This window comes from Triticum aestivum, chromosome 4D (genome assembly GCF_018294505.1).
Source record: "Triticum aestivum cultivar Chinese Spring chromosome 4D, IWGSC CS RefSeq v2.1, whole genome shotgun sequence".
In the NCBI taxonomy this organism is placed as follows: domain Eukaryota; kingdom Viridiplantae; phylum Streptophyta; class Magnoliopsida; order Poales; family Poaceae; genus Triticum; species Triticum aestivum.
The window spans coordinates 215,245,242-215,269,589 of NC_057805.1; the positions used below are offsets into that span (position 1 = coordinate 215,245,242).

At 44.1% G+C, this 24,348-nt stretch overlaps 1 protein-coding gene and 1 long non-coding RNA gene across 16 annotated transcripts in view; one reads left to right on the forward strand and one right to left on the reverse strand.

The window, feature by feature from the left end:
* LOC123097310 (transcriptional regulatory protein AlgP) lies at nt 1–22,887 on the forward strand. Of its 13 annotated transcripts, none has more exons than XR_006446985.1 (19): nt 1–344; nt 415–993; nt 1,188–1,345; nt 1,521–1,729; nt 2,052–2,115; nt 2,639–3,327; nt 13,444–13,507; nt 13,582–13,671; nt 13,753–13,812; nt 13,885–13,968; nt 14,060–14,231; nt 14,405–14,557; nt 14,677–14,758; nt 14,837–14,941; nt 15,053–15,178; nt 15,274–15,378; nt 15,457–15,606; nt 21,754–21,886; nt 21,974–22,887. XR_006446985.1 is itself a non-coding variant. In XM_044519015.1 (5 exons), exons 2-3 carry the CDS (start codon nt 507–509, stop codon nt 1,601–1,603), a joined length of 570 nt encoding a protein of 189 aa, XP_044374950.1. In that variant the 5' UTR covers nt 1–344; nt 415–506; the 3' UTR covers nt 1,604–1,729; nt 2,052–2,115; nt 2,639–3,353. The 13 variants fall into 13 exon arrangements, 1 of the variants encoding a protein (XP_044374950.1); XR_006446983.1 differs by having other exon boundaries at nt 22,541–22,887; XR_006446984.1 differs by having other exon boundaries at nt 22,546–22,887.
* Nucleotides 13,157–24,348, reverse strand: part of LOC123097311 (uncharacterized) — a 16,513-nt gene continuing 5,321 nt past the window's right edge. Inside the window, exon 5 of one of the 3 annotated variants that reach the window (XR_006446997.1) lies at nt 13,157–13,200. This is a non-coding gene — a long non-coding RNA (uncharacterized lncRNA). Of the gene's footprint in view, nt 13,201–13,289; nt 13,721–15,589; nt 15,712–24,348 lie in introns of those variants that run through there. The other 2 variants (XR_006446995.1, XR_006446996.1) reach the window with 2 other exon arrangements.

The following is a 24,348-nucleotide window of genomic DNA, read 5'->3' on the forward strand; positions in this document are numbered from 1 at the left end:
CCGCTCACACACCGCCCACAGAAACAATCCATCGCCACCCACGACTCCCTCACCCGCCACCCACGACTCCCTCACCCTGGCTAGGGTTCCTAGCCCTATCCTCCGCCGCCGTTGCATGTTCCCGTCTGATCTCGCCCAAGCGCTTTGTTGACCTCGCCGGGAGCAGCCAGCTGGATCACGCCGCCGTGCCTCCCTCTCTCCCTTCTCTTCTTTTCCCCTACCTTCTCTCTCTCCTCTGAACTGCGTGTCGCTCCGGTTAGAGGCCGGGGACACCTCGGCGCACGCCGCCTACCGGGAGACGCCGCTGCTGGACAGGGATAGCCAGGCAGCCGTGCGCGTGCAAGGTCGGTTCGCGGCACTGTCTCGTTTTCTCTGGTTCTTTTGCCCCGCACCAATGGTCTTTTTTCGATACAGACGCACAACGTGAAATGCCCACCCTGCTCGATTTGGATCTCAGCGGCGTCGGCGGCGGCTCCTCCCTCTAACCGCGGGTCAGGTCCCTCAACATGGCGGCGTCGGAGGCGGACGCGAGGCCGGTGCTGGTGCCGGGCGGCAACAAGGCCCCGGCGGCTGAGCGGAAACCTTCTCCCAAGCCGTTGCGGAAGGCGCCGGAGAAGCCTCCAGCCGCTGACCCGGCCAAAGAGGATGAGGTGCAGGGCGCGAAGAAGGACGCGGGGGCCGCCACTGCTGTTGGCGACGGCGGCGCTAGGAAGGGGAACTCGTCCCCATTGCCGCCACCGAGGAAGCTGCAAGATGCGCCGGCGGTGAACCTCAACGCGTCCTGCTCCTCGGAGGCCTCCGCGGAGTCGCTCCGCGGCCGGGCCCCAGGCGGAAGGACGGAGAGGGGTTGGTCCCGGCCGACCGCGCCCAAGCGTGGGAAGGCTGCGTCTAAGGTGGTGGAGAAGCACGCCGATGTCGCGGAGGTTGCCGCTCCGGTGACGCCGGAGGCCGTCCGAGGGAGGAGCCGGTGCGCCTGGGTGACTCCGACCACCGGTGAGTTCTTGCTTCCTGAATCCTGATGGTTTCCTTATCTAATCATTTATGCAGTATGCTTGCAATTTGTGCTTGTTCAGAACTGTCAGCTACTTATAAACACTAGAATTTTCAGTGTCCAATCATGTGTTGCAATTTCTGTCATCTTTTATATTATAGCATGATTAGTCACTCACCTATTTCCTCTGATTTAGTTGGAGATGCTGCTGCTATTTGTTCAGATTGGGGGAGGCTAGAGAGGCTTGCTTGATGTTGTGTTTGCTACGTCAGAGAGCAGTGAGAACTGAGATTTGGGTGGGGTGGGGGGTGGAGGTAGCAGGGAGAGGATGTTTGCTCGATGGAAGAGTGCAGGGTATGTTGCTTGCTACTGCTACTGTGTTATTGTGTTGTTTTGTTGTATTTCTGAACTGTTAGAGATATTGTCACAGTGCGATTTTGTTCCCAATATGGATATATGGTCTTTTCCAGTGCATGGCAAAACTAACTAATGATTGGGTGGTAACCTCATGATTGGGTGGTGCATGCAGGGCACGCCTCCGAGCTAGCCGATGCATACTATATCCAGTGTTCTGCTGCATCCGGTGCCACCTCAAAGAACACCTTCTTCTAGCTGGGCATTGAACGCCTCAAGGACGACGAGGTGCAGCAACTGGGGTGGAAGCAGTTCAACTACATGATGAAGAATTGAGTGAAGGGGTTAAGACGGTTGCGTTGTGCATGCGCTGCTTGCTTGCCGGTGAGTGTCACCATTGTGACTAGGTGTTCTCAGTTGCTTATGCCCTCTGTAGTTTAAGGTGTTTGTTCTTTTAGTAGCCAAATCTTATTACCCAAGTCCACTCTTTCTGAAAAATCAAAGCCCTCACATGTGCATCGTTGGTGAGGCAGCCTAAGCATTACAGTTTGCAAGTAACCTTCCATATCGAAATTAACTTCTGTATGATCTGACCTGTTGAGCTCATCACAAAGACCATAAAATCGGCTCTATCCCTGATGTCCGATAAAAAAGGTGAATTATAGCCTCAGATCAAAAAAGTTTCTTTTCTTCTGTGATTTTGCAGCGGGACTTGCTTATGGAGACATTTGCAGCTACAGAGTAAATATGGGAGCTCTAGCAAAGCCTTGGTGAGTTAGCAACATGCCTACTTTGTGTGGTTGATCAGATAGCTTCAGGATTGTGATGGGGATTTGAACATGTCAGATGTTGTGTTGGTTGGTTTACCTTCAAAATTTATTTTTTAACTTGTGAAACTAGGTTCCTCTGATTTCTGTAAAATTCGGTGATAACAAAAGAATAATAAATTATGATCATACAGTTTACATGCGTAAATAGCACTGCATTCATGTAAATGTTGCTTTATTATCTTCGGTTTTTTGCTCTGGAAACATGGTTGTGCAGGTTTGAGATTTTGTTGGTACAGATTCTTGATAATGTTCTTTACCAAGATAGTCAATGCATTTCAACAAGGAAATGTTACAAGTGCTCTTCTGGTGAAATATGAAGCTTTTCAATGGGGCATTACATTTCACCAGCTAGCTATTCGAAACTAATCAAATCTTGTCTCCGACTGGGATAGCTAGATAATTTCTTATTTAAATTCAAAGCATTCTGATGTGACTGCTTGACTAAACATGATTTGTTTTTCAGGCTTCTCATCTATTTCACACTTCATGCTTATTGCACTGGAATATTTTATGCTTATACGAGGTGCTGGCTGATTAAATTGCAAAGAAGGGGAAGAGCAAACTTGGAAGAAAGGCAAAAACAGCGCCAAAGTGCAGAATAATCGTGGGAGGTTATCCAACTTCAGCGTGCATCAGAAAACGGCCATTGCTAGCTAGCTTGTGTGCTTGCATCAGTAGAGCACAGAGCGATGGATAGGGACGTATAAGTCAGCTCCCATGGGAAGATGTGTGCCAAGAGGAGGCTCGGTCTATAGTTTTCCCCACTGTCAAAGTGGCTAGACTGTCATATATTCCAGGGCTTCACCTCGCCTACACAGGCACCACATTGTAATTGGATGTTAAAGACTCAAAGGTAATTCAACCATTGCTTTGATATTCCTAGGTTTCCGCTATGAATTAATATTAAGAAAATTTGTCTATACATACGTTGATGCTCCTTGCAAGTCACATCAACTCATGTTTTATTTCTTTTTGGAACGAGCTGCAACACACGGGCAAGATGAAGATTAGAGAAGGCAATTAAGGAGGGAGAGTCATGTTGAAGTTGAGTTTGTATGGTTATAGATTTTAATCCTTGTGCGGGTGGTGTTCTTGAAGTTTCATTTGGTGTTGCTATCAGCAGGCTTATACTTTCATCATCTTCTACATCAAGTATAGTGGTTAATTGTTTTGGTCAACTCTGCATTTTATTTCCTCAGAATTACCTCACCGCATTTTGTGGACAACAAAAGTAACAGTATGGTAATTGGTAAAAGTTTTTGGTCCCATAATATCAGAGTGTGTGTGTGTGTGTGTGTGAGAGAGAGAGAGAGAGAGAGAGAGAGAGAGAGAGAGAGAATTTAGATATCATTTGGTGGTAGCAAGTTCAAGTAATAGTTTGAACACATTCAAGAAATAGTATAAAGATAATGCATATTACATAAAAATAACACTGAGAATTTAGATGTATTGTTTGTCATGGAGCTGTGGCCGGCCGATTTACATGAAATTAATTCCATCAATTGTGGTGACAAATATAATACACATAATCATATTGTTATGCACTAGCGTCTGTGTGTGTGAAATAGATGGATTATGGTCCCGTACCCAATAAGATGGATATGTGTGTGTGTGTTAGAGAGAGAGAGGGAGAGAGAGTGAGGAAGAGGGAGGGAGAGTGTGTGTGTGAGGATTTGATGATAAAAAAGGTCGCCAATATCACTTGATATGTATGAGAATATTAAATGTAATATTAACATGATTAATATTGAACTCTTAAAGTTAATGTGGCCTTTTGCAACGCACGGGCGTTCTTCTAGTTATCGTAATGACGGACGGAACTACAGACGGTTCCCCGAATTAGTACCACCTCGCGTATATGTTTTAAACTCAAACTGAAAGCGTAAATTCACGAGAAGAAACTTATTATGACGATGAACCCGACAAAGTCAATTCGTGCTTTATTATTAGGGAAATATATAGAGTAACACTATTGTGATCCCAGGATCAGAATAGTTACTAGTTGAATGCCCGTGCGTTGCAACGGGGTGATAAAAAGACATAAACACACATTAGATAGTTGTTCTAAATCTGAAATATGTGTCCAACTTGATGGCACATGATTTCCATTCCTAAGTGACAACAACTTCGCCACTTGTTTTACCTTGTACTAAAGACGGGGCAAACCTTCGATGGCTTAATGTGGTTCAACCCGTGAAAACATCACACTACTAATAATTACTCCCTCTGTCCCATAATATAAGACGTTTTGCAAACTAACATAATTTGTAAAAACGTCCTATATTGTGGGACGGAGGGAGTAGATTACTATTGAAATCACATGTGATGCTTTACATAGATTTGAAGATGTATAGAGAATGGGCCCGTGAAAACATCACAGAACTAATAAATAGATTACTATTGGAAACACATGGTAATGCTTTACAAAGATTTGAAGTTGTATAGTGAATGGGCCCGTGAAAACATCGCACAAGTAATAAAATAGGTTTTTAGTTGTATGAGAAATCGATAATATAACCAATTCGAAAAAGAGGGTATCATAAATTTGAACCATTTATAGAAGAGCAGCTAGCGTTATTATTTATTACAAACTAAACCATAATGGCACGCGTTGCCGTGCCCGTTCATTTGTGTGCTAGAATGATAGGAATTTATGCCAATATATGGTAGTAAAGCATGACTTCTGACCATTTTCATTTTGAAATAATGATATAGATAATTCCAAAAGGTGCATGGTGACACTTGTAGTAAAATATGAACAATTGTTTATATAGTGAAGACGTATGCATTCAATGGTGTGTGTGATAGCTGGTTGTACCAGGTGATCCGCAGAGCATGCTCATCATTGTTTAGTACAGGCTTAGTGAAACTAAAGCATAAAAATAAATAAAATTGACAACAAAATTAGTATAGGTCCAAATTAATAAAGGTCGTCTATACCAGAAGATGTGGGCATCATATAAGAGAGATAGAGAAAGAGTGATTAGGCCCCATTCTCTGATTGAAAAACCAGCGTGCATTGAAGCCCGTGTTCTTCATGATGTCCAGAACTCCAGATCTCCTATACCTCAAAAGACCTCTGTCAAGCATAAGGGCACACCAAGAAACACGGTAAAACACAACAATCAAATTGCTTATTAGTATACACATAAGGTGTCCCAACATATATTTTTCATCTCTTCCTTTCAAGGATCAAAGATAGTAGATATGCAAAAGTTGATAGCAATTAGCAGACCAATCAATGGTAAGTATTATTGTTATTGTTTTCATATATGTGGGGTGAACCTTCACATCATAAACTACAAAACTAACTATTGAGAAAATGCAGTAATAATCAAAGAAGAGATGTCAATACAGAAATCAACCTTAGTTCCTTTGGATGGATTCTCTTGTAGTCTCTTCTCGGGAACGGAAACCTAGAAGAAATTAGTACATGATCATGCCAAAAACAAGTGATGGGAAGGAGTTGGGAGGGGCAACTGAAAAGGGACTCACCAGCATAAACCACAGGCACGTATGGGTTTGGAAAAGCAAAGAAGATAGGAGATCCATGAGAAGGAGGTGGAACGGTGGAAGTGGAAGTCGAGCGGAAGGTGTCGGTATCTGCCTCCTCCAATCCATGCCCCGCCGCCGCTAGCTGAAAGGACCTTCCCGAGGTCCAATCTTGCACGACATCTCATCCATGCGCCGCCGCCGCTGAAAGGAGCTTTTCGAGATCCTTCTTACGCGGCAGTTTTTGCTTCAGTTTCAAATTGGAAGTGACGCGCGGTACAACTGCGAGAGTATGGAGAAGGATGTAGGAGGAGTACAGCCGGCCATGGACGTCGCCGGCGCAGCTGTCCGCCGCAGCTGCCATGGAGGAACGCTGCAAGATGGGAAATTAAAAACAGTAAAAAGGGGCCTACAGAGGAAGAATACATAGAGAGTAGAGGGTGCCAACGCGGAGATAGACCTGTAGTAGAGAGTCGCCGACGGGATAGATGACCACGGCGGCGCATCACGGATGAATGAACGGTGGCTCATCGTGGACCGAGGAACACTAAACGAAGAGGTCGAGGGAACGGGATAGCGCTGTGAATACACTGGACCACCTGCCCCGTGCGAATGGGAAGTTGGACCTGGGCCTTTGATGGCCCGAATACGGAGAGGGAAGGGAGCTCGCTCCGCAGAGCAGCGGCCCGCGAGATGGTGTATGGAGCGCCAGGATGACATGGGGACGACTGAGGTGATTCAAGTGATCAGACGGCTAGCAGGCTGAAAACACTGTGGAGGCTGGGTGTTAGCTACGTTATACTGTTTCTCAATATCGGGACACAGAAGCATGAATCTTAATTGTCTCAATTATATTTTGTGCTTGGAGTCTCAGTATCATAATTGAAGTTCCGAATCAAGTTAAATGAAAAAATAGCTTATGACTAACATTAACTCCATAACTTCTAGAATTCATTGTGACTCTAGAAAAAGTTCAGTAAATATGGCTTAAACATAATAAATGAAGCGTACAAACATGCCAATGATTTCTTTGATATCAAATAAGGCACAAATAATGTTGCCCTAGAACATAAGTACATTCCATCTAGACGTGTGTGTAGACATGCATGATACATGTCAAATGCTCCCTCAGTTCATAGAATAACTGCTTTGTTTCTTGCTCTGACTCAGCTCATGCGACCAGTCTTATCTCATAAACAAAAAACAGTCTAAACAAAAAAGGATTTCCAAAATAGATCATACATAATTCTAGCAATTGCCAATAAATCGAGGCTTTTTACCAACTTGATGGTAAGAAATCGCCGGACCTAGAAATTCATTTCGTACAATTGAACCTTTTCAAAACTTTATTGTACAAGTCAGACCAGAGCCTGAGCACTCATAAAACCAGAGCCTTTTTTAGCTCCTTGGCATCATATATCTTCACATTGTCATAAAGTGGTATGTGTAAACATAACATGAAGCATCAGGAGGATATTATGATAGTTCACAAGAACATAAGATAAATGAGATAAGCAGGTTTACCTATGTCCTATAGCACAACTTGGCTTCTGGAAATTTTCTCCCACCAAAACACCGGAAAGCAAGTCACTACTAGAGTATGGAATTTGCTTCTTAGAATCTTCAGATGTGTGTTCAGAAGCTCATGCAAAGAAGAGATCAATAAGAACCCGAGGAATAGAATAGCCTGAGGAAAAGAAGAGCCATCAAATGAATTATACAAGTATCTCACTGGAATTGTTTCTTTTTCTGGCCGCAGAAAACAACTCACTCCTGAATGTCCTACACGAAATGAAACTTTTTACAAATATAACTTCAAGAAGCTAAGCTGCTAAGATGTCCTGTAAGAGAATAAATGGCATAACAGGTGTCCCTCATAGCTCAAACACATATGTAATTCAGAGATTTTCTTCTTCCTCTGAGACAGCAAGAAAGAAAGAAATACACTATGTATTCTTCATGGAATAAAAAATGTCAAAACTGACTAAGCTCATTTCAGTTAGTGGGCATGAAGAATATCTTTCGGTAAGAAATCTGTGTTTACAAAATCAATTGTAAAAGAAAGTCATTATACAGAAAAAATAACATTCCCTTGATAACTCCCGAACTTCAAATGTTTATCAGGCAATTGAGATCAGTCATACAGAATCAAATGAACTGATGGTTAAGGAAAACACAAAAATGGAAGGCGCAAGAAACAAATCAAATGGTTTCATGAGAAAACCTTAGATAGATTGCAACACATGGAAAAAATTAGAAGAATTAAATTCTAAAAACAATTCTAGCCATAGGATAATTGGGTAGATTCAGCGAAAAGGAGAAAAAGAAACCAAGAAACTAAACACATCCACTGTGAAGTATTGAAGTCTACAGGAAGAGCCAAGAACATCTAAATGGTACTGGATGGTTGCATGAGAATCTGAGCATGTGTATCCCTAGTTTTAGAAAGCAAAAGTGTGCTACTCAATGCTACTCTTGTTCACTGTACATCAACCTAAACTAAACACTTTGACTTGAAAAGGACTTGAAACATGTCTACTTCATTTCCGAATTAGTTAGTCTTTAGTTTAGATTAGTGAGGTATCACAGAAATATTGTCTTGTATCAGCATAAATTCCATTGCACAATAATTAAGTGATGTTGGCTATGTGCTTGTATTTCATCTTAAGACTGAAAGTACAGTTGTGTGTCGCTTCAACAGACATGCTGAAGAGGAAGATTGTAGTTACCAGTGCTGCCTTGTAGTACTTATAGATGTCCTCCATGTAGTCGACAACAGCTGGTTCATTGTGGCCATCGAGCTTGTCGATATCATCCACGTAGGTGTCTTGCCAATAACACGCAGCCAGACTTCAAATTTGTAATAATGGTGTCCTCCCATATCACTGGTTTACAAGGGGAAAATACAACAGTCTCGCTTCCATTTCCTAACAAAAAGAGCTGGCCAGATAAATTTCACAAATAGTATCCTTAAAAAAAGATAAATAATTTGTAATTCCACAGGAAATAATCCTTGTAGAATGCATACAGACCATAATTATCATTTATAATAATGTGTTCAACAACTTTAGTTCTGCTATTACTGACACATGTTTCAATTAGTGAATAAGAAACTTAATGATGACACCTGTTGTTTGAGGATGAAAGTGTTATTTCACTCCATGGAACAATTGCTTCAATTCTTTCAAAATGGAAGCATACAACAAAAGGCTTCCGAACACGAGGGGTCAACATACTCTAAATCAGTCCGTACAATTTAAAATCTACATTCAGGCCATATTGAGTTAGTGTCTACCACCATGAAATTGCAGCTAGAAGCCAGCAAGTACGCTACAATGACTGAGAACTTGAACGATTGAGGGATAATGTAGAAAGATGCAAAGAACTAACCTCCAATTGGAAGGGCATGAAGATGCCAGCTCCTTCTCTGCTATATCTTCCTTAATATCTATTCGAGTGGCCATGTATGTTCCAAAGTTGAAGATAAAAGAAATTTAAAAATATGCAAATTGGCACACATGTCCATTCCACTGAACATATGCAACCCATATCTGTAAAAAATATAAATTTAGTACATGTTCATAAAGAATAAGTAACAACACATGATGGTCTTAATATCCAGTGTCTCATGTTGGATACATTTTTAAATATGTGCAGTTTCACATTTGAGCAGAACAAAATTAATTGACAGAGCTGTGATGGCTCTAAATAGCAAAATGGCTCACAAAATCTTACAAAACAAAAACTATGAGATTGTCTTGACAGACTACTATTTATAGTTCTCCTGTGATACAATCCTGGACCACACAAATGCCTTGTATCTCTCCTATTTTATTACTCGTGCGATGTTTTCACGGGCCCATCACTATACAACTTCAAATCTATGTAAAGCATCACCATGTGTTTCCAATAGTAATCTATTTATTAGTTCTGTGATGTTTTCACGGGCCCATTCTCTATACATCTTCAAATCTATGTAAAGCATCACATGTGATTTCAATAGTAATCTACTCCCTCCGTCCCACAATATAGGACGTTTTTACAAATTATGTTAGTTTGCAAAACGTCTTATATTATGGGACAGAGGGAGTAATTATTAGTAGTGATATGTTTTCACGGGTTGAACCACATTAAGCCGTCGAAGGTTTGCCCCGTCTTTAGTACAAGGTAAAACAAGTGGCGAAGTTGTTGTCACTTAGGAATGGAAATCATGTGCAATCAAGTTGGACACATATTTCTGATTTAGAACAACTATCTAATGTGTGTTTATATGTCTTTTTATCACCCCGTTGCAACGCACGGGCATTCAACTAGTTAAACCTAAAAGGTAAATGCTCTAAATAGGATCGTAGGAGAAAAGAAGAATAAGTAGATCCAGGATGCAGTGGTGTGAATGCACAATGCATGTGGGATATAGAGCTCTTTGCTTTATAGATAAAAACTCTAATGGTCAAGCCTCGTGAATCCTGATTCACCCAAGGTACACAAGTTGTAGGGCTAATAATGGGCTCGTCTAAAAGGGACATTTCACTATTTTTGTACCCTTTTTTCATCTAAATGGGAAATTACAATGTTTTATGCAAATAATTTACAGAAGGATTTAAGAACACACAAGTTAATTTTATTCTTGGAGAGGTGCGGACTTCAATAAAGGCTAAAGACCAGGGAGCTGGCGTTGGGCATAATAAGTGTTATCTCCAATAGATTGAAGATGATACACATCAGAATCCTTACCGGGCCGCGCTTTGCAATTCGAAATGAAGACCTCCACCCCAAGGATCTTGCAAACCCTTATTCAAGCCCTCCGTGCAACAAGTGGAGCAGTGGAAGCATGAAGGCCCCTAACGGACGAAGACCTGCAGGCGGTGGTGCGTGGGGGGATCTGGCGGCGTGGCTTTCGCCCGGAGCCGATGTGGCGGTGGGATGCGACCGCTCTCCCCTAAGCTGAGCGCGGCAATGTCCACGGGAGGCGTTGAAGGCTGCGGTCGGCAGCGCCGCATGGGTGCAACAAGAACTGCTCATGTTTGCAGAGAACAATGACCCAATATGCGATCGTGTCGGTGCCGAGGGATTATGAGGGAGGCGGTGGGAGAGGAGGAAGTCGCCTGAAGGGAAGCGGGCGAGCGGGGTGTGGCCGAGGTCCATTACCACCTTCACCAGCGCAGGGAGATCCGGGTGATCCTTTGCCCACCGCCACAGATCCCCGAGGAGAAGCTCCAGTAGCCTGCACAGCTCCTCCTTGAACCCCTCCGGCCCGACAGACTTGCATTGCGCGGTGCACACGGGAGCGTGGCCCCGGCGGCCGCAGCGGAGGGAGAGGTGGCGAGTTGTAGGGCTAATAATGGGCTCGTCTAAAAGGGACATTTCACTATTTTTGTACTCTTTTTTCATCTAAATGGGAAATTACAATGTTTTATGTAAATAATTTACAGAAGGATTTAAGAACACACAAGTTAATTTTATTCTTGGAGAGGTGCGGACTTCAATAAAGGCTAAAGACCAGGGAGCTGGCGTTCGTATGGCGTTAGTTTGCTGGTATAACCAGCTGGAGTTAATCATCAGTTTTACAGTAAAATTTTGGGCATAATAAGTGTTATCTCCAATAGATTGAAGATGATACACATCAAAATCCTTACCGGACCGCGCTTTGCAATTCGAAACGAAGACCTCCACCCCAAGGATCTTGCAAACCCTTATTCAAGCCCTCCGTGCAACAAATGGAGCAGTGGAAGCATGAAGGCCCCTAACGGACGAAGACCTGCAGGCGGTGGTGCGTGGGGGGATCTGGCGGCGTGGCTTTCGCCCGGAGCCGATGTCCCGGCGGCGTGGCTTTCGCCCGGAGCCGATGTGGCGGTGGGATCCGACCGCTCTCCCCTGAGCTGAGCGCGGCAACGTCCACGGGAGGCGTTGAAGGCTGCGGTCGGCAGCGCCGCGTGGGTGCAACAAGAACTGCTCATGTTTGCAGAGAACAACGACCCAATATGCGATCGTGTCGGTGCCGAGGGATTATGAGGGAGGCGGTGGGAGAGGAGGAAGTCGCCTGAAGGGAAGCGGGCGAGCGGGGTGCGGCCGAGGTCCATTACCACCTCCACCAACGCAGGGAGATCCGGGTGATCCTTCGCCCACCGCCACAGATCCCCGAGGAGAAGCTCCAGTAGCCTGCACAGCTCCTCCTTGAACCCCTCCAGCGCGACAGACTTGCATTGCACGGTGCACACGGGAGCGTGGCCCCGGCGGCCGCAGCGGAGGGAGAGGTGGCGAGTGGTGGCTGGGCCACACGTCACGGAGGAGAAGCGGCGAGTGTAGGGAGAGGGCGAAGGCGGGATGGGTGAGGGAGAATCGGAGGTGGAGGTGGGGCGGCGGCGGCGGCAAGCGCGTGCCGGTGGAGGGAAAGAGATCGGGATGGGGAGGAGCGAACAGTTGTCTGGAGAGTGGAGCCGTGCGTTGGGTTCGTGGGTTCCAACTGGCTCGTATTTTCTTTGAGCTGTTATGTATATGTGGATGGATCGTGGCGTGGGGAAGGGGTTCGAACCATGACGACGCGTCATGCATTTCGATGGGTGTGATGTGATTTTTTACGAGACTCCCACAGCGAGGGAGTGAGGTGGGATCGTACGAGCGATTTTCTTGGTGCGGTATCGAGGTCGAACCATTAGGAGAGGTCGAACCATCACGACATTCGATCTCCTTTCTCTACTCCTAAGGGAGCAGTTGGTAGTCTCGCTTCCAGTTTTTTTAGTCCCACCTCCCACGGTTTATTTTGGTACCTCCTCCCACCTCTGACTAAGATATCACAAACCGAAAAAACCTCCTCCTGAGGCCCGAACCCGCACCTATCCACATGCGACCCTCAAAAGACGTACGAAGGTTAACCTGCGACAAAAAAAACCTACGACGGTTAACCAGCGACGAGTCCTGTTCTCGAGCGAGGCCTCCCTTCGTGGCCGCCCTACATCCCTGCGCTGCCGCGCTTCAGTCGCTGCCCTCCATCCTCGCCGCCCTCCATCCTGGTCGAGGTCGCCGCCCCGCTTCACTCGCCGTCCTCCATCCGCGTCGATCCTGGACAAGGTCGCCGCGGCACTCCATCACTTCGCCGCCGCGCTGAACACCTCGACGATCCAGCGCGGGTCCTGGATCAGGTCGCCGCCGCCCTCCATCACTTCGCCGCCGCGCTGAACTCCTCGCCCTTGATCCAGGATCCGGCGCCGATCCTGGACGAGGATAAGCGGACACGTCCAGGATCCGGCCAGAACACGTCCTGGATCCGAAAAATAGGTATACAAACCATCTCATACGTCAATCGCATCTCATACATCTCAAATGCCATGCAATCGCATCTCATACATCTCACAGCCCATACATCCATCGCATGTCATACAGCCATGGCAAGTGCTTTCACAGGGATGGATCCGCCTGCGAGATTGATTTCTGTTCTACACAGTTTAGGTTTTTTTCCATGTTAAAACTAGACTCAAGTACACATGTTTACAGATGGCAATTGGCAAAAAAAATTACCAAGGGGTATCCTGCATCCTGCACTTGTATAACTATGGCAAAAAAGAAAACACAAACCATACAGGACCCTAGAGTATGTTTCCACTTGTGCTGAGATGTAGAAGATGTAGATGAAAGTGCCATTGCAGTATTTATGTAGAATAAAATACAATTGCAGTATATGCTAGCAACAGGTTGCAGTATATATGTAGAACAATAACCCTTCCAGAATGTCATCAAATAACTACCATTTCTGTCTTCATGATTTTTGCCATTCAATAGTTGCATATGGGGAATTCAAAAAGCACGGTTGGCGAACATCAACCTGAAGATGACGTAACTACAGGTATGATGCACTCTACCATGTTTTCGTTTAGTTGCGAGACCTGAATATATGACAGTATGCATAATGTCTTCCAGGTCTTACACGCGGGAGAAGTGATGCAGAACACAATGCGAGCATCATACCCGTAGCTGAAATTGTTGATAACGTCTACTCGACGGAATCAGGTATAATACTGTCCGGAGATTGGTTATAAATGTTGCTTCACGTCCATTTCTGAAAGTGGCAGAATGCATTATGTGTTGCAGTCCTTACGGGCGGGATAAATGTTGGAGACTACAATGCAAACTTCATACCCTTACATGCAGGTATAAGACTGTGTCAAGATTGCTGCTAATGTTTCGTGCATACCGTATATTTTGTTGATTGCTAAGATGTAGGGCAGGAACCTTCAAACGACGGGATTTCGTCGTATTCTGAGAATAATAAGGATGGTACGACTAAGCTACGAGATGATACTCAAGGTATTCACAGGCATGCTTATACAGCTTCCAAATCGACATCTCCCAGATGAGCTTAATGGGCTTTGTGGTTTTTACGCTTAACGTAATGCAGATGACAAAACTTCCGAGCAGCACGCAACAGTAGCTGTATTTAATGAAGAAAAAAAATGTTGGCGAAACAAGGGAGCAGTTCAACGCACAGAGGTGTGAATCTTATCGGAAGAAAAAAGAGGAGGATATGGTCAGGTTACAAGAGTATAATCAGCCATCCCTTTCAAAGACTGGTAAGTATTTAAGCGTGATTTTGTTGAGTACTCTTGGTTTTTTCTGAATACTTAAATTAATCGTTATAGTAACCTGACTTCATAGATGTTCCCCGTGTTGGTTTCATAGATGTTGTATCAACATCGATACTTTTTTTGTTCTCTAACTCTCATACCTATTGTAAAAATGGTAGATCATAGGGATCTTATCAACGCGTGGAGGCGGGCATCTTATCGCACTAAGAAGTCAGATGGTTTTATAAACCATCTAGACGATGGGCCGATTGTTCACCGCCGTACTCTATGTGATATCACAAATGTTCAACAACCTTCATATGTGATCCCTGGTACTTATTTGGTAGATTTACAATGTCGTTAATTATATGTGCGTATTTGACAATCATACTATTTGTGATTATGTTTAACTTCTCTTTGCTTTCTGAACGCCCGTGGTGGATAACTATAGGAACTAATGTTGGGGCAGCTAATCAAACCCACGCGAGATGATAAGCACAGGAAAGTTGATCTTCGTCCCCTTTGTAATCCAAGTAAGATTATTTTATGTTACATCCTAGCATTCATGGTTCAGCCATTTTAATAAATACTAACCAAGCATGTTATATCAGATGACCCAGCTAGCTCGGTTGATACATCAATCTCGCATAATGAATCAACATATCCTCCTAAAGCTACGTGAGCGTCTGATGTAATTGCAGATAAAAATATAAAAGGTAAAATGATTGTGCTTTTTCCATACTCGTTTGCTGTCATGTTGTTTTTACCTTTCGCTTTTGAGAGAAACCCAAGGAAGACATCAGTAGATAACTTGAATGATAACACAGAAAATACGCAAGTAACAGAAGAAGAACGCAAACAAGACCGTAAAAAAGCTTTGAGGAGAGCTGCATATCGGCAGAGAAAAGATCGGAATCTCCAAGATGAACATGCACAGGCCCTTATTTTATCTGGTAACCTCTAAAGGTTTTGACCATTATATTCAGTACCCGACTTCATGTCTTAATGATTAAGTTTTCCACATGTTTTCATCAATTTGTTTAACCAGCCAACCCAACTAGCTCCAACTATACATCATTCTCGTTTGATGCGACGGCATTTCATGCTACAACTACTGTCACATCTGGTCTCATTAATGACATGGAGGTACAAGGTAATCGATTTGTGCGTACTCCATCATCAATTGCTATCATTGTTATGTTTTATTGTCTAATGTCCTGATCGATATCAGATGTGGTCTTGAATAACACCCAAGAAACAAAGCAAAAAACCGACGAAGAACTCAAGAGAGATCGTAGAAACGCCCTGCGGAGAGCTGCTTATAGGAGGAAAAAGGATAAGCTTATCCATGATGAAAACATACGTCCACTTTTGTTATCAGGTAAAACATGATCTATATTTTCACCATGACTTACATATCTTGTTTTGCTGCTCATAGCTAAATATTCTTATAGCCACCATCATGCTCGATGCGTACAGTTTAATGCTGCATATTAATGCACCATCATGGTTTTTTTCCTATAGACGTCTTAAATAATATTGGTTCTAACTATGTTTTAAAATCATTACGAAACCAGCCAACCCTAATAGCTCCAGCTATATAGAATTCGAGGGTGACGCAGCAACATTTCCCCATTCAACATTAGACGCGTCTGTTGTCACTCATGACAATGATCTAGCTAGGAGGCAACGTGATAATGAGCAGAAAAGAAATTTAACAAACGCGCAAAGGGAGCAAATAAACGCACAGAGGCGTGCAGATTATCAGCGAAATAAGGACAAGGTATCTGTTGATGTCAGAGAAATAGTGAATGAAAAAGTACGAGAGAAGCGAATGCAACATCGCAAAAGCATGTCAGTGATTGAGAAGGGGGAGTCAAGTGCTCAGAGGAAGGCCAATTATGCCAGAAGAAAAAACACCCCATGCAACGAATCCATCGCGCTCCCACGTCCAGACCTAGCAAACTCAACCTCTGAATGTCCCACTTTAATCTGCCGCGCATCATCCGTCTCTCGGGTCGCCGAAGATGATTCATCTGATGGCGACCCTCCGACGAACAAGATGAATTACATTGTTGGTATCGAAGGTATGAAATTGCTAATGTCACTTTCTTCTGCTCATTATCAGCAACCATCTTCTAACATGATGTTATCTACTGTGACATTCGCAACGACGAATGTCCAGAGGACATCGAATTTTTACAAAGCGGCATCGTGGGCGATGAGCCGACAGCAGCCGAATTGATGGATGAGGAGTACTACATGTTTCGCAACGAAGATATGGTCAGATATGAAGTAGGACGGCGTGCATCTATATTGTAGTTAATTTTTTTTTGTAATTTTTGTTTTGAACGTTATGTTTCAACAAATGCTCGTAGGGTCCGATCATGACAACATGGATGATGACGAGGAAGGGAGCATGTCGTCTGCTATACCTAGCGAGGTTGATCCATTAGAATTTGTTTACACAAACATCCCCGACACCACTCACATCCTGAAGCTCGACGCAAACTGCAAACACTGCAAGGCCAAAAAGTTTGTCTCTGAGACCGACGGGTTCTGCTGTCACAATGGCCAGATCGAACTTAAACAACCGGAGCCAATCCCAGAGCTGATGAGGCTATGGTCAAGCATGGATGCAGATTCTAGACATTTTCGGGAGAACATACGGTTCTTCAACGGGCATTTCGCCTTCACAACCCTTGGCGTCAGCCTTGATGAGAACTACACAAACATGAAGTCTGGGGTGTACACATTCCGTGCGCACGGCTCCATCTGCCACAATGTGCATTCGTTCGGGCCTAGCTCCCGTCCAGAACATCTGCAGTTGTACTTCAATGATGACGACCCAACCATAACTCATCGTAAGGTGGCCACCAAGCAATTAGACCAGGATGTCGTGAAGAAGTTAGTAGACATACTCAAAGAAAACCCGTACTCCCAGCAATTTAGGAGTTTGGGTGCACACAAGGACAACCTCGATGATTATAGGATAGACCTAAACACCGATAAGAGGCTTGACCAAAGAAGATATAATAGACCGTTGTCATCTGAGGTCGCTGCAATTTGGGTTGAGGGCAACGACCTAGCAAAAAGGTTTGACCGGAGGATAACACTTTGTGGTAACAACAACGAAAGGCATAGTATACGTGTGACCTCCGGAGCATATGACCCGTTGTCTTATCCCCTATTCTATCCAAGGGGGGAGCTAGGTTGGCATCCAAAGCTACTTAAACGTAATGTAACGGAGGAGGTTGTACTACATTCTCAACTGGTGCATGATGATGATGAGGATGCAGGTATGCCGTCTGCGTCCCATTTTGCTACAAATAATATCTTATTTCTCGAATATATCCTCATTTTGATGGTACTCAATCATGTGCAGAGGGCAACAGCAGGTTGTGCGTCTCTATCAGAGACTACTACTGTTACATGCTGCAGACACGGCCTGGAATCTTCAATCCCATACTCTGTGGAGCACGCCTCTTGCAGCAATGGGCGGTCGACATGTACGTCAAGATTGAAAGTTGTCGGTTGAGGTGGTACAGGAAAAACCAGACGCAGATTCGTGCCGACTTGTATAAAGGAGTTGTTGATGCAATCACATCGGGGGAGACGCGAGCAAGCGCTGTTGGGGTAAGAATAGTGCTCCCTGGAACATACCCTGGTGGCGACCGCGACATGAAGAAGAGGCATATGGATGCCATGGCAATTGTCCATACATACGGGAAGCCTGACATCTTCTTGACCATGACTTGCAATCCTAAATGGGAGGAGATAACGAATGAGTTGCTGCCTGGTCAGACGGTGCAAGACCGACCTGATATTGTGGCTCGCGTGTTCTACGGCAAGCTAGAGGCTATGAAGGACATGTTGTTCAAGAAGCATATCCTGGGTGTTGTTGTCGCATATGTATACGTAGTCGAGTTCCAAAAAAGGGGCCTCCCCCACGCACATTTTTTGTTGATTTTGGACTCTAAATATAAGCTTATCGTCCCGGAGCAGTATGACCGACTCATTTCCGCAGAGCTCCCAGACAAGCATAAGTATCCGGAATTGTATGCTATGGTGGTAAAACATATGATGCACGGACCATGCGGTGCTCTCAACCCGAAGAATGTTTGCATGCAAGAAAACAGATGCAAGTGCAGATACCCACGGCCGTTCAATGAAAACACATCACAGGGGAAGGACTCGTACCCAATTTATCGGCGTAGAGACGATGGAAGGCGTGCTAAGGTCCGAGGGAAGATGTTGGACAACAGATGGGTTGTGCCTTATAACCCATACCTGCTGCGGATGTTCAATTGCCACATCAACGTTGAGGTCTGCTCCAGCATAAAGGCCGTCAAATATCTTTACAAGTACATTTACAAGGGCCATGATAAGGCTTCTTTCAGCATCGACCATCCCGACGCCGATGGTAACATTGATGAGATCAAGAGATACGTTGATGCAAGGTGGATCACCCCTCCGGAGGCTATGTGGAGGATATTTGGCTTTCCACTTTGCGCCAATTACCCACCTGTCTTGCAGTTGCCTCTTCATCTCCCGAATATGCACAGGGTCGCATTCAATGCGCAGGCTGACTTGAAGAATGTTGTCGCCTCCGAAAATAATTCAAAATCCATGTTAACGGAGTATTTCAAGGCTAACCAGGAACACCCTCGGGCTAGGCATATATTGTACAAGGATTTTCCCGGAAGCTTCACGTGGCAGAAGAAAAAGAAGTTTTGGAAGCCGCGGGTCGAGCGTTTTCAAATAGGTCGCATCGTGTCTGCCAATCCTGCCGAGGGTGACCGATACTACCTGCGTGTGTTGCTAAACCATGTTACGGGCAAAACATCCTTCGACGACTTGCTCACCGTGGACGGCGTTCTATGTGGGAGCTTTAGAGAAGCTGCTGAAAGGTTGGGACTCATCGAGGCAGACAACACGCTCGACAACTGTCTTACTGAGGCTGAGCAGTGGGCGATGCCATGTTCTCTTAGGAGGCTCTTCGCAACCATCTTGGTGCACTGCGAGCCAAGCGACGTGCGTGGTTTATGGGATAGGCACCTCGATCCTATGTCAGATGACTATCGTCGATCACGCACGTCCCCTATCGAGGTGGAGCAGATGGTGTTGCTTGACATTAGGGGTATGTTGCAGTCCATGGGTAAAGACATTGTTGATTTCGCTCTTCCAAGCATAGATGATGCGTTTGACCCAACCGAGGGTGAGGCAAGAGAGGTCATCGAGGAATCAACTGTTGAGTTTGACGTGGATGATACTAAATTGGCATCTTCCCTGAACTTGGAGCAGAGGGCCGCATACGACGAGATACTAGCGGCTGTTGAACGCGGTGATGGGGGTGTATTCTTTGTTGATGGCCCTGGAGGTACAGGGAAGACCTTTCTATACAGGGCGATGCTTGCCAAGGTGAGGAGCGATGGCAATATTGGTATCGCTACCGCGACGTCGGGCGTCGCCGCTTCTATCATGCCTGGCGGCAGGACTGCCCACTCGAGGTTCAAGATCCCATTGAGTTGCGATGATGGAGCCTCGTGCAGCTTCACGAAGCAGAGTGGGACCGCCAAGCTGCTTAGGATGGCCTCATTGATAATATGGGACGAGGCCAGCATGACGAAACGACAAGCGGTCGAGGCATTGGACAATAGCATGCGCGACATCATGGGAATACGCGACCGACCCTTTGGAGGAAAGACTGTTGTTTTTGGCGGGGACTTTAGGCAGGTGCTTCCGGTCGTCAGAAGGGGGTCGCGGGGCCAGATAATTGATGCAACCCTACGAAGTTCTCATCTATGGAAGGGTATGCGGCAGCTTCGGCTCATCACCAACATGAGGGCTCATAATGACACGTGGTTTGCAAATTACTTGCTAAGGGTCGGCAATGGCACTGAGGAAGTCGACGATCAAGGCAACATACTACTCCCTGAAGACATTTGTCTGCCGTCTACAGGCGAGGTTGACGACCTGGAGAAGCTTATTCACCACGTGTTTTCGAGTCTAGATGACAACATGTCTGATTCAAATTACATGACATCCCGAGCAATCCTTTCCATGACAAACGACAATGTCGACAAGATAAACATCCGCATGATAGAGCGTTTTCAGGGAGATGAAGTAATATACCATAGCTTTGACAGTGCGGAGGACGACCCATATGGCTACTACGCTCAGGAGTTTCCGAATGGATTGACTCCTAACGGTCTTCCTCCGCATGCACTCAAGCTAAAGCTGAACTGCCCTGTCATACTTCTAAGGAACATTGATCCAGCAAATGGATTGTGTAACGGCACTAGGCTTGTTGTTAGAGGTTTTGAGAGGAACACCATTGATGCAGAAATCGTGATTGGACAACACGCTGGCAGGAGGGTCTTCCTTCCTCGAATACCTCTCTGCCCATCTGAAAACGACATGTTTCCGTTCAAGTTTAAGAGGAAGCAATTTCCTATAAGGCTTAGCTTTGCTATGACCATTAACAAGGCTCAAGGGCAGACAATCCCGATTGTTGGTGTCTACCTACCCAATCCCGTGTTCTCTCATGGTCAACTCTATGTTGCTTTGTCTCGAGCCACCGCAAAGAGAAACATAAAGATACTCATTCAGAAGGAGAAGCCGAAGGAGAAGTCCAACAAGCAAAAGGACAATCCAAAGAAGCGAAAAACACCGACCGTGTCATTACTAACCTCGATGAAGAACATCGTCTACAAGGAAGTCCTTACAGGCTGAAGTCCGGTCTTAATAGACCGGCAGGTTATGTAATGACACAACATTTACTCTTGTGATGGTCAAGATTTATTTTAATTCGTTTTTTTACATATATCTTTTTTATTTGGTATTTTGATAGTTGGAGGTATACTCCATTTAGTTGAGCTACTAACTGCATTTCAATAATCAGCCGTCATGTTGGCACCATCATCGTTGTTATATCTTTTCTACTATCGCAATGTTTCTGGGAGTGTACATGTCACCCACCGTAGTATTTCATGTGTAATATGTGATTCAGATATAATGATTGGCCTGAAAAATACCTGGAACATGCAATGAAACTTTTGTGTTACGGCAAGTGATCATATCCATTGTTATTATTTTGATATTTTGATAATATGGTTGAATGTAAATTTATTGGCGTCCTTATTATCCCTGTATTATTCTGATAGGTCAGAAGTATATGATTATGATTGGTCTGAATTATAAGACCAACACACGCAGAAGGGAAGTTTGTGTAGCTTTTCAAGATATATTTTGCATATGTACATCTAATAAATAATAAAATGGTAGCCTGCGTACTTGCAAATATGTTCAAATGCCCGTGCGACTCTGGAGAATGTGACAATGCACGTGTCTGATCGCTGAAGTGTGCAATCTTTGGAAAAAAGATTGATTACTTGTACTTTCACGCGTCTGAACTAATTATTTATCAGTTCAGTTCAAGTTTCATTTTTATTTTTTGCATTGGTTCATGTACCTTCATGAGTTTACTGCGGATCTGAAAGAGTTCTAACCTAAAAAATTGTACAAGGCTGCATTAATCTAGGACCTGGCGAGGATTGGTTCAGAGAGCAAGCATCGTTCTGCAGTATCTTAAGGACGCTGGTTGGGCTGAGGGTGGTCGACTTATAGGTTGCACCCAGCCAAGACGATTGGCTGTGCAGGTATCAACTGTTTAAATGTTCATCAAAATGTGTATCCTTCTCTAGATGCCATGTAATACTAGGTTTCTCTTTTTACCTTCTGATCAGAGCATGCACCAGATTATTCTTTTGGGTACGTCCCTAGCAACTAGCATGGCGAGTAAGGATCTTAGCTAATTATCTAGAGCAAGCTTCTGTATTACTTATGGATATTCTGGTGCAACATGAATCAAACCCGGGCAACATGAATCTAAGAAATAAATTATTAGAGATAGATAACTCCTAAAAGATAAGCTTGGAGGACTTTCGCAGAGCTCCCAGCCACGAAGATTTATCCAGCTTCCCCTTTGTGACCTAGCCGTTTGTGACAGGGTTGCCATGTGGTAGTGGCCATAGTGCCCAAAAGTGTGTCTGTAACAGGAGACTTCATCCTGCAAAATTATTCATGTGCTCCGGCAGTGATTTCTGACATCCTATACGGAGCAGTCAGCTGATAGAACCATATCTGTACTAATTAGAAGATGGTAGCTGAACATTTTGTTTACTGCATTGGTATTACTAATTTCCATATGTTTGAATTTTTTTACAAGGTAGGGGTTGCGTTCTATTTTACATTTGTTGTCAATGTATTTTTTATGTAATACTATGTCACTACTATATAACACTGATTTTTAGCGTAGATATCCATGAAGCCAGCCTCATGACACTTGACGAAACACGTGCGTACGTCAATGGTGTTGTTCAAGCTAGGAACAATGGAGGCTAGAAGTATCTGTGTACACAAGTGCACAATTTGTCTTAGATATAAAAATGTATGAACGCTTTGCATGCAACATTTTGTTGCCAATTGTCACATTATGAAGTGTTCGCTTATGTCTTGGAGGTTTAATAATATGTGATATTCAATAAAAAAATCTATTTAACAGTGTCGTCATATTTCGGAGCCATATACTGTGAAGTTCTGAACTATATATTTGACTAATATATATTTGATGACCAAACTGTCAATAATGGACTTCAAATGGTAACCTGTCTACTCTCATTTGAGCTACACGTATGAATCTCTTTCAGTGTAGGTTCAAATTTTTTAATATACAGTGCAGCGCAAAAAGGAAAATACGTTTACCTTGACAGATGCTATCGCATGCTATCATGCATTATGACATTCCAAAGATAATATAATTAATTTTGTACATGGAATCAAGGATTGCCGTATGCCCGTGCGTTGTGTTTCTTTCTACACACGGAAACAATAGTTCTTCAAGTGGCGCGGGCTTTTTGATCGTGGTGAGGAGGACAAAAACAGAAGAAGAAAAAACGTTGTGTTTCTTTATATTTCTCGGACGCCCGTGTTTGACGTATATTTGGGAAATAAATTAATTGTTTCTTTCTATATATCTGGAGGCAAAGTTTGGAAAGGAGACATAAATTAGGAAATATATAATCCGGCGTTGATACATTTGCCGGGTGGAGCATGCAACCAAAATAATTTTATTCCATGTTTTCCTATAGTTTTTGTTATGGAATATTGTAACTACGGAAGGATATGGGCCACCTTCCGAGTACATGCCCACGATTCCTCCCGGCCAGGATATGTCAATTAGAACTATAATTATCCTTAAAGTCATTTCCTTCCAAAACGTTATAGTGTCCAATCTCCCGGTCCAGCCTACCATACGTTCAATGGGTTTCCCAGTGTGGCCATTAATATTCCCTTAATCGGATTTGTTTATAAGGAAAGTTAAATTATGCTTCTTCCGATCGGGAAAGGGAGACATATATAATAGATATATAATCCGGCGTATATTTATTTGCCCAGTGGAGTATGGAAGAAAAACATATGCTTGTCCTTTTATTAGCAAGGATTTGTAATGAAACATGCACGGATGGAATGATAAGGGGCACCTTCCAATCCATACAACATGCTAATGCGTCACCGACCTGGTGCCGGACGATTCCCCTCCGACACTCATATATATGGTCCGGCTGTGAGTCCACCGTTGTCCACTGCCCCCTCGCTCGCTCGTCCTGGTGCTAAGACGACTTTCTGCCCGTGCCAATGGCTGCAATGCCGATTTTTGATGGAGTGAACGACGCAGTCGAGTACATATACAACTACGTCATGCTTTCCTCAGTCGAGGAGCAGTTAGAGTTTGTTCTGGCAGCCCTAAACTCTATCTATAATTTATTTGCAATTGTTAGCTGCAGATCAGTACCATTATATTATGCATTATCGGCTTCTTATTTTAAACCCGAGTAAAAATCTGTTCTTTCACCTAATCCACGTCGATGGGTTGGTCACGTTCATGAGTTGTTGCATGCATGCACTGGTTAGGATCATGCGATCCTTTCTAAGTCCATAAGGTTCTTAAGATCTAACGTAGTGGTTGCAAAAATCTGGTCATGCGCTAATATTATCCTTTTACATTACGCCATGTTAGTACCATCCACAGCACGTTATTTTAAACTACAAATTTTCTATG